We start from the raw sequence: 9,370 nt of genomic DNA, 5'->3' as shown, positions 1-9,370 counted from the left end.
GAGCAGAGATCTTCTCAGAACAGAAAGCTTTCAGATAAACAGGCTGTTCCTGAAATGCTCTTGTTTCTGGGTTGAGAAGTCACTGCTGGACTCAGACCTGAACATGGATGCTTTTTTCCCTATGTGGCTTTTCTCTAGATGGCAGTTTGCACTTGTGTCAGATATTTTGGCTTTTAAATGGTATGCTTTGCTTTTGTTTGATTGCGTTGCGCACATAAAAGAGGGTCAGAGGATGTTTCATATATAGATTAACGATTTCTAGCCAAACGTCAGACTTGCAGGAATATAAAAAGTGTATTAAAATCATACCGATACTTGGCTTTACAAATTGGGAAACTAAATAGCTAACCACTTAATTTATCAAATAATAATCCTGAACATTTTGAATTCCAATTTTTTTGTGTTCAGTTTTTCATTGTGATTCAGTTTACTATTTATTATAACAGTTTTATCTATTTATCATTTTAATATGTTTTAACGTGTAATTTATTCCTGTGATCAAAGCTGAATTTTCAGCATCATTACTCCAGTCTTCAGTGTCACATGATCCTTCAGAAATCCTTCTAATATGCTGTTTTGCTGCTCAAGATACATTTCTTATTAATATCAATGTTGAAAACAGTTGTGCTGCTTAATATTTTTGTGGAAACAATTTTTTCTTTTATGAATAGAAAGTTTAAAAAAACAGCATTTATTTGAAATATATATTTTTTGGTGACATGAATTACTTAACTGTCACTTTTGATCAGTTAAGTATTCATTTAAAATGTAAAATTCGTACATAATACAGTATGTGCATTTCTTTGGCATACTCTTTTGTTTTAATGTGAAGAAGCATGTCAATTATATATAGCAGATTTGGTTTTAAATGTTTGGCCTGTGAAATTCATGGTTGAAAATAGCCTCTATTGATCATTGATGATTAATGTGCATGTTAGATGATGGAGCACTTTTAAAGGTCATATATGTCTATAATGTACTTCATTTAATGTACTTCTGCTTTCATTTTTTTATAAGACTGTTCCAGCCACATCATATGAGAGCTAAAAACGCAGGCCTTTCATTATCGCCACAGAGGAGAGTAACCTACAGTGCCTTACAGGAGAGAGTCTTGGCAGGAAGTCAGTCATTAGTGGGTACTCATGGCATCGTCAGACCACCAAGGAAACAAGGACCCCACAAACACAGATGGGACGCCGTCCCCTGGCACATCTTGCCCCGTCCACAGCCACGCTGCTGAAGAAGCGAAGCGGAACGGCTTGAGGAACGCCCTGGTCAGACATCGAGACTACGTCAAAATCTCTGTACCTGAAGGAAAGGGCAACCGTTTGCCACCGGAATGGTGGAAGACGTTCATCGCTTTGTTTTATGCCGTTTTGAACCTGGTTTTGACCACGGTTATGATCACAGTGGTTCATGAGAGAGTACCACCCAAGGAGAGCAGCCCACCGCTGCCGGATAAGTTCTTTGACTATATAGACCGTGTGCAGTGGGCGTTTACAGTGACTGAGGTCAATGGGATGGTTCTGGTGTCTATATGGTCCGTTCAGTTGCTCTTTCACAGATACAAGTAAGAGGCATCACTCAACATAATGCTGATGACATTGTAGCCTATCGCTCAGCTCTGTTAGATTACATTTAATGGTTTGTGGGGTTAAGTTTAAGATGATATAGAGCAGGTTGAATGCAATAGTCTTGAGGGCAGTTATAAAAATTTATATTGCATTGAGGAAATCAATCTAATGAATATCACCCAAGCCCTTATATGCCATGTTTCACAAAAATAGTACAAAACTATACTTGAAAAATTTTGAATGCCACTTGCAATATGACCTTAACTTTGAAAACGTTGTTCATCAATTTTTGTCAAATGAAATAGCATTTATGTTCTGTTTACCTTACCTAGCATTGTTAAATAAATATAGATTTATGTATGTGTGTGTGTGACCCTGGAGCACAAAACCAGTCTTAAGTCGTTGGGGTATATTTGTAGCAATAGCCAAAAATACATTGTATGGGTCAAAATTATTGATTTTTCTTTTATGCCAAAAATCATTAGGATATTAAGTAAAGATCATGTTCCATGAAGATATTTTGTAAATTTCCTACTGTAAATATATTAAAACTTAATTTTTGATTAGTAATATGCATTGCTAAGAACTTCATTTGGACAGCTTTCAGATTATGTATAAATCTCAATTTGGAAAAATTGACCCTTATGACTGGTTTTGTGGTCCAGGGCTACATGTGTGTGTGTGTGTGTGTGTGTGGGTGAGTGCGTGCGTGCGTGCGTGCGTGCGTGCGTGTTAAATTTCCCATAAATTAGAAATAAATATGTAAATATTACAAATGTTAAATATTGTTCCATCATGTTTTATAACTTTTGTAACTGGGTTAAATGCTTGATCTTGTTGAATTGTCAACACTACAGTTTTAAAAATGACATTTTCAAAATGGAAAATGGAATTATTTACTTGTTTTACAAAAATAATAATCAGTTCAACAGATTGAACTAAATGATGACAAGATGTGTGATTATTATCAAATCTAATCATCAAATCTAATATCTAATAGTCCTCATTGCAAAGAAAATGTGATTTGTACCCTAGTTATTCTCTATTCATGGATAGAGCATTATAAAAAGTCTTTGTAAGGCTGAGCATTCTCAGCCTAACCCACATCTGTTCAATAATGACAAAAATATTGAAAAAAAAATTCTTTTTTTTCTTTTTTTTCCTGTTCCATATAGGGCTATTGTAGCAAGACGATATTTCTTCCTTTTGGGCACATTGTACATGTATAGATGCGTAACCATGTACGTCACCACTCTACCCGTGCCTGGCATGCACATGGTCTGTGCGCCAAAGGTAAAAAAAATAAATGCTCAATCCCTCTTTGTCACGATCCCCTCAGGATCTTATACTTCCTAGATAATGTCACATGAGCAAAAGCATTTGGCTTTTAAATCTGTAATATCCTCTGCCATGCTCAAGACAAATATTGCAGCTTTTACAAGCCTTTACAATATCAGTTTATGGAATGATATTTCAATTCACGATTCTTGTCACCAACTACTCATCTTTCAACATTCAATATCCTCACTCATATCTTCTTTCCTGCATCTCTCATTCAGCTCCACGGAGATTCCCAGGCAAAGCTGCAGCGTGTTCTGCAGTTGCTCTCTGGAGGTGGATTATCAATCACCGGATCTCATCTGTTGTGCGGTGACTTCCTGTACAGCGGCCACACTGTCATTCTCACGCTCACGTACCTCTTCCTCAAGGAGTGTATGTCACTTTCTCAGATGGCACACTTTATGTTAAGACACAAATAAAATGACTCTCTGCTAATTACAGACTTGAGGTCACTGTAAGCAATTTTAGATTCTGTTTTTAGCCATTCAGAAGACACTGAGGCACTTTCTGACCGTTTATTTTGCATGTTCACACAGCAACCCATTATGATTCACAACTGATTCTTTGTTTCTCTCTAGATTCTCCTCGTTCTTTCTGGTGGTACCATCTTCTGTGTTGGTTAACGGCTGCTGTGGGTGTCATGTGTATCCTGGTGGCCCATGAGCACTACAGTGTGGACGTGGTGGTGGCGTATTTCATCACCACCCGACTGTTCTACTGGTATCACACTATGGCTAATCTGCAGGTACATATATCAGTAACATGAAATAATAGAAATGCACAAATAAGGCTTTTATTAAAGGGATAGTTCACCCAAAAATTCTGTCATTAATTACTCACCCTCATGTCGTTCCAAACCCATAAGACCTTTGTTCATCTTCGAAACACAAATTATGATATTTTTGATGAAATCCGAGAGCTTTCTGACCCTCACAGACATTCCTGTGATGTAAAGCTGGATTTTCAGCATCATTACTCCAGTCTTCAGCATCACATGATCATTTAGAAATATATGCTGATTTGCTGTTTGAGATACGTTTATTATCATGATCGATTTTGAAAACAGTTGCTTAATACTTTTGTGAAATCTGTGATACTTTTCTGGGTTAAATGCTTGATCTTGTTGAATTGTCAACACTACAGTTTTAAAAATGACATTTTCAAAATGGAAAATGGAATTATTTACTTGTTTTACAAAAATAATAATCAGTTCAACAGATTGAACTAAATGATGACAAGATGTGTGATTATTATCAAATCTAATCATCAAATCTAATATCTAATAGTCCTCATTGCAAAGAAAATGTGATTTGTACCCTAGTTATTCTCTATTCATGGATAGAGCATTATAAAAAGTCTTTGTAAGGCTGAGCATTCTCAGCCTAACCCACATCTGTTCAATAATGACAAAAATATTGAAAAAAAAATTCTTTTTTTTCTTTTTTTTCCTGTTCCATATAGGGCTATTGTAGCAAGACGATATTTCTTCCTTTTGGGCACATTGTATATGTATAGATGCATAACCATGTACGTCACCACTCTACCCGTGCCTGGCATGCACATGGTCTGTGCGCCAAAGGTAAAAAAAATAAATGCTCAATCCCTCTTTGTCACGATCCCCTCAGGATCTTATACTTCCTAGATAATGTCACATGAGCAAAAGCATTTGGCTTTTAAATCTGTAATATCCTCTGCCATGCTCAAGACAAATATTGCAGCTTTTACAAGCCTTTACAATATCAGTTTATGGAATGATATTTCAATTCACGATTCTTGTCACCAACTACTCATCTTTCAACATTCAATATCCTCACTCATATCTTCTTTCCTGCATCTCTCATTCAGCTCCACGGAGATTCCCAGGCAAAGCTGCAGCGTGTTCTGCAGTTGCTCTCTGGAGGTGGATTATCAATCACCGGAGTTGTGCGGTTGTGCGGTGACTTCCTGTACAGCGGCCACACTGTCATTCTCACGCTCACGTACCTCTTCCTCAAGGAGTGTTTCTCAGATTCTCAGATGGCACACTTTATGTTAAGACACAAATAAAATGACTCTCTGCTAATTACAGACTTGAGGTCACTGTAAGCAATTTTAGATTCTGTTTTTAGCCATTCAGAAGACACTGAGGCACTTTCTGACCGTTTATTTTGCATGTTCACACAGCAACCCATTATGATTCACAACTGATTCTTTGTTTCTCTCTAGATTCTCCTCGTTCTTTCTGGTGGTACCATCTTCTGTGTTGGTTAACGGCTGCTGTGGGTGTCATGTGTATCCTGGTGGCCCATGAGCACTACAGTGTGGACGTGGTGGTGGCGTATTTCATCACCACCCGACTGTTCTACTGGTATCACACTATGGCTAATCTGCAGGTACATATATCAGTAACATGAAATAATAGAAATGCACAAATAAGGCTTTTATTAAAGGGATAGTTCACCCAAAAATTCTGTCATTAATTACTCACCCTCATGTCGTTCCAAACCCATAAGACCTTTGTTCATCTTCGAAACACAAATTATGATATTTTTGATGAAATCCGAGAGCTTTCTGACCCTCACAGACATTCCTGTGATGTAAAGCTGGATTTTCAGCATCATTACTCCAGTCTTCAGCATCACATGATCATTTAGAAATATATGCTGATTTGCTGTTTGAGATACGTTTATTATCATGATCGATTTTGAAAACAGTTGCTTAATACTTTTGTGAAATCTGTGATACTTTTTTCAGGATTCTTTGATGAATAGAGAGTTCAAAAGCATTTATTTGAAATAGAAAACTTTTGTAACATTATAAATGTCTTCATTGCATCCATGAGCACTACAGTGTGGACGTGGTGGTGGCGTATTTCATCACCACCCGACTGTTCTACTGGTATCACACTATGGCTAATCTGCAGGTACATATATCAGTAACATGAAATAATAGAAATGCACAAATAAGGCTTTTATTAAAGGGATAGTTCACCCAAAAATTCTGTCATTAATTACTCACCCTCATGTCGTTCCAAACCCATAAGACCTTTGTTCATCTTCGAAACACAAATTATGATATTTTTGATGAAATCCGAGAGCTTTCTGACCCTCACAGACATTCCTGTGATGTAAAGCTGGATTTTCAGCATCATTACTCCAGTCTTCAGCATCACATGATCATTTAGAAATATATGCTGATTTGCTGTTTGAGATACGTTTATTATCATGATCGATTTTGAAAACAGTTGCTTAATACTTTTGTGAAATCTGTGATACTTTTTTCAGGATTCTTTGATGAATAGAGAGTTCAAAAGCATTTATTTGAAATAGAAAACTTTTGTAACATTATAAATGTCTTCATTGCATTTTTTTTTTATTAATGCATCATTGCTAAATAAAATCATACATTTCTTAAGAAAAAAAATCTTACTGACCCCAAACTTTGGAATGATAGTCTAGATTACCTCAAAGCTGTGAAACATAAGCTAAAAGTCACTAAAACGACACTTCATGGGGTCTAAATGTGTTGTTTGTATGTTGAAATACGTTCTTGTTTACATATTTTGATATATTTTCATTTTGCATATTGTTGATCTTTTTTGACATGCAGCCTCATGTAGACAGCTACAAATACACACATCTGAAACCAAGGCAAGCTCTCAGCTCAATTTGCAATTTAGATTCAGGGTGTCATTAAACTCAAGGCACCAAAACGGCACTAAGCCTTTTACCGAGTGTTTACATGACTCAGAGTACACTGAGAATATCCAAATCCATTAGGCCGAGCTTTTGAGAAATGACTCCCTGATGATGGTAAAGTGCTGCACATTCGTTTGAAGCCAATCTAGGAAGAAAAAAAACATTCAAACTATCAAAACACATCATGTTTCTTTATACTGTTACAAGCAAAGTAGCCAATGATATCAGAACTGTCATACTGTATATCAGAAAGGATATATATGGTGGTTAAAAAGCATCCACAAAATAATAATAATAAAAAAACTGAAATGCAGTGAGAGGTTGAGACTTTGGACTGGTGATGCAAATGTCAACAGGTTCGATCCCTGACAGGAGAGATCTCAACCTCAATCGTGTCTGTGTCCTGAAGTGGCTCCAGGGCTTGATTTTCATGGAATTGCTAAATTGCTTTGGATCTAAAATGTCATCACAATGCAACTAACCAAATTTCCCAGAACTGCTTTTTGTCATGCAACTATAGTGCATTTATATCCTGTGCATCGCCACTTCTGTTTTCAGAAAACCAGAAGTAGTCAGTCATCTGGCCATGCATAACAATGTTTTTATTTGAATTCATTTGTAGTATGATATTAATTGATATTATCCTGTTTTCACCAGACTTTGAAGTGTTCTCCGAACAACTACCTCACTCACACCTGGTGGAACCCCGTGTTTAACCTCTTCGAGAGGAACGTTCAGACCCAAGTGCCCTGTTCTTTCTGCTGGCCGATCACATGTCCGCCTGCCTGTCTGAAGAACCCCTGTAAGAAATATTCCATGGTGCAGAGCGGCCGGGAGGAGTGACGTCGTGAACTCATCACGATGCCTAGACCAACATGTGGAAATATTTTGTATTTCGCTTGTGGCTGTCCCAGTGTTTACACCATACCAAAGAACAAAGACTGTTTGGCTATTGTTGCTAATTAGATCTCTAATAGCAGTGGGCTAAACAGTTCAAACTCAATATTATTTAACAACTCATTGTTGATATTTTTACATTAATTTATATTCAGTCAATGTGGCCATTTAAAGAAACACTTTTGTAAGTACTTGAAGGGCCAGCTGAAAGTGTTATGTTTGGAAAGTGATGGATTTTTGGAAAATCTCTCACTTTCTGTCAGAACCGATCTATCAGTTTGTGCATGCTTCTTAGTCATATTTTCCCTTGTCTCTTTATTAAATTGTCATCTAAAACATGTTTGTCATAAAAAAGTGTTGTTAAACAGGGTTTCATTAATTTTATACACTATTTTATATTAGAAATGCATGCATTCTTTTTCTAATGATTCATGTCAGCTGTTATTTCAGTTTTATGTTTATTTTCTGTTTTAAAAATATAATGACATTTTATGGAAATAAATGGTTTACATTAACACCTAGAGTACCTAGTGTTGCATGAATTCATGCATAACACTGAAGATGTGCTCACGCTGTCTATTTAACTATTTAACTGTCTGTTTATTTATTTATTTATATGATTCTTAAGATTATTATTATCAGTGTTGGGGGTAACGCATTACAAGTAACGCAAGTTATGTAATCAGATTACTTTTTTCAAGTAACTAGTAAAGTAACATTACTTTTTAATTTACAAGAGAATATCTGAGTTACTTTTTCAAACAAGTAACGCAAGTTACTTTTTTTCCCCAATTTACTGACTGACAGCTCTGGTGTTGCCATGGTGACAGAAATCAGAAGATGTTACTGTAGTTCTAAAATAAATATGAATATGCATTAATTCATCTCACTCACAAAAAAACCCAAAAACACAGATTCAGTATTCCTCAAAATGAATAAAAATAATGCAACTCAGAATATGACGCAAACCTGCAATAATTAAATGTTAAACAACACAAATATGCTTTATGTATTTAATCCCATTCTATTAACCAATGTCTTTGCTTCTGACCTTCGATGATTCAGTTCAACTGTACTAATGAGCACAAATTACTCTAGACGAACATTCGTGTGTCTTTTTTATTGCTGAAGTGTGTTGAAATCTTCTTCTGCATTCTACTGTACGGACGTAAATGTACTTTCCCTTCAGCCTGAGGCTGATTCATTTCACTTTTGGTGTGAAAAGGCTTGTATATTTACAAAAAATAGAACATTTTTTATTTTAAAAACAAACAAGCAAGCCCTGTTTTAAAAAGATTTAAAAGATCCAGATTTAAAAAGTAACGCAAAAGTAACGTAATGCATTACTTTCCATAAAAAGTAACTAAGTAACGAAATTAGTTACTTTTTATGGAGTAACGCAATATTGTAATGCATTACTTTTAAAAGTAACTTTCCCCAACACTGTTTATTATTAAATAACAGTTAAACTGCATTAAATACATTTAGAAAAGTGATACTCAAGTTATAAATTAGAAATATTTTGTTATAAATTTATAAATACATAATTCAAGCCATTAAAAAACATTTTCATTACTAGAAATGGCCTTTTGTTTACCTTACTGTACTAAAATAACTAAAACTGAAATAGAAACACACACACACACACACACACTTATATAAGAGTGATATAATAGTACCTCAATGATATTACAATGGCAGTGTTACAAACGGATGGGTTACAGACAGATAACCGAAAGCCCGTAACAAGTTGTGGTGAAGCTTCAGTGTCTGCTTGCTCTTATTGGATCAGTTGACCCCACCCATTAGGTAACGTCATCGGTTGATTCACCAATCAACTCACAGCGTGCTCCTCTCAGCCAATGAAAAATACAAAAACAC

General features: G+C 35.8%; 1 protein-coding gene across 1 annotated transcript; it reads left to right on the top strand.

Moving 5' to 3' along the window:
* The first annotated feature begins 1,142 nt into the window (after positions 1-1,142).
* LOC107594470 (phosphatidylcholine:ceramide cholinephosphotransferase 2-like) lies at positions 1,143-7,435 on the top strand. The gene is made up of 5 exons (XM_016284528.1): positions 1,143-1,570; positions 2,750-2,867; positions 3,134-3,287; positions 3,494-3,660; positions 7,250-7,435. The coding sequence occupies exons 1-5, from the start codon at positions 1,143-1,145 to the stop codon at positions 7,433-7,435; spliced, it is 1,053 nt and encodes a 350-aa protein (XP_016140014.1).
* Positions 7,436-9,370: the final 1,935 nt, after the last annotated feature.

This window comes from Sinocyclocheilus grahami, unplaced genomic scaffold, assembly GCF_001515645.1.
Source record: "Sinocyclocheilus grahami isolate Dianchi unplaced genomic scaffold, SAMN03320097.WGS_v1.1 scaffold183.1, whole genome shotgun sequence".
NCBI classification, from domain to species: domain Eukaryota; kingdom Metazoa; phylum Chordata; class Actinopteri; order Cypriniformes; family Cyprinidae; genus Sinocyclocheilus; species Sinocyclocheilus grahami.
The sequence above is the reverse complement of the archived record's forward strand: the minus strand, read 5'-3'. Positions and strand labels throughout refer to the sequence as shown.

Excerpts from the sequence above, each read along its gene's own strand:
- LOC107594470 (XM_016284528.1), top strand. The coding sequence starts at position 1,143 with ATGGCATCGTCAGACCACCAAGGAAACAAGGACCCCACAAACACAGAT. Across the intron at positions 2,868-3,133 it reads ACATGGTCTGTGCGCCAAAG|CTCCACGGAGATTCCCAGGC; the intron begins GTAAAAAAAATA and ends TCTCTCATTCAG. Across the intron at positions 3,661-7,249 it reads ACACTATGGCTAATCTGCAG|ACTTTGAAGTGTTCTCCGAA; the intron begins GTACATATATCA and ends TGTTTTCACCAG.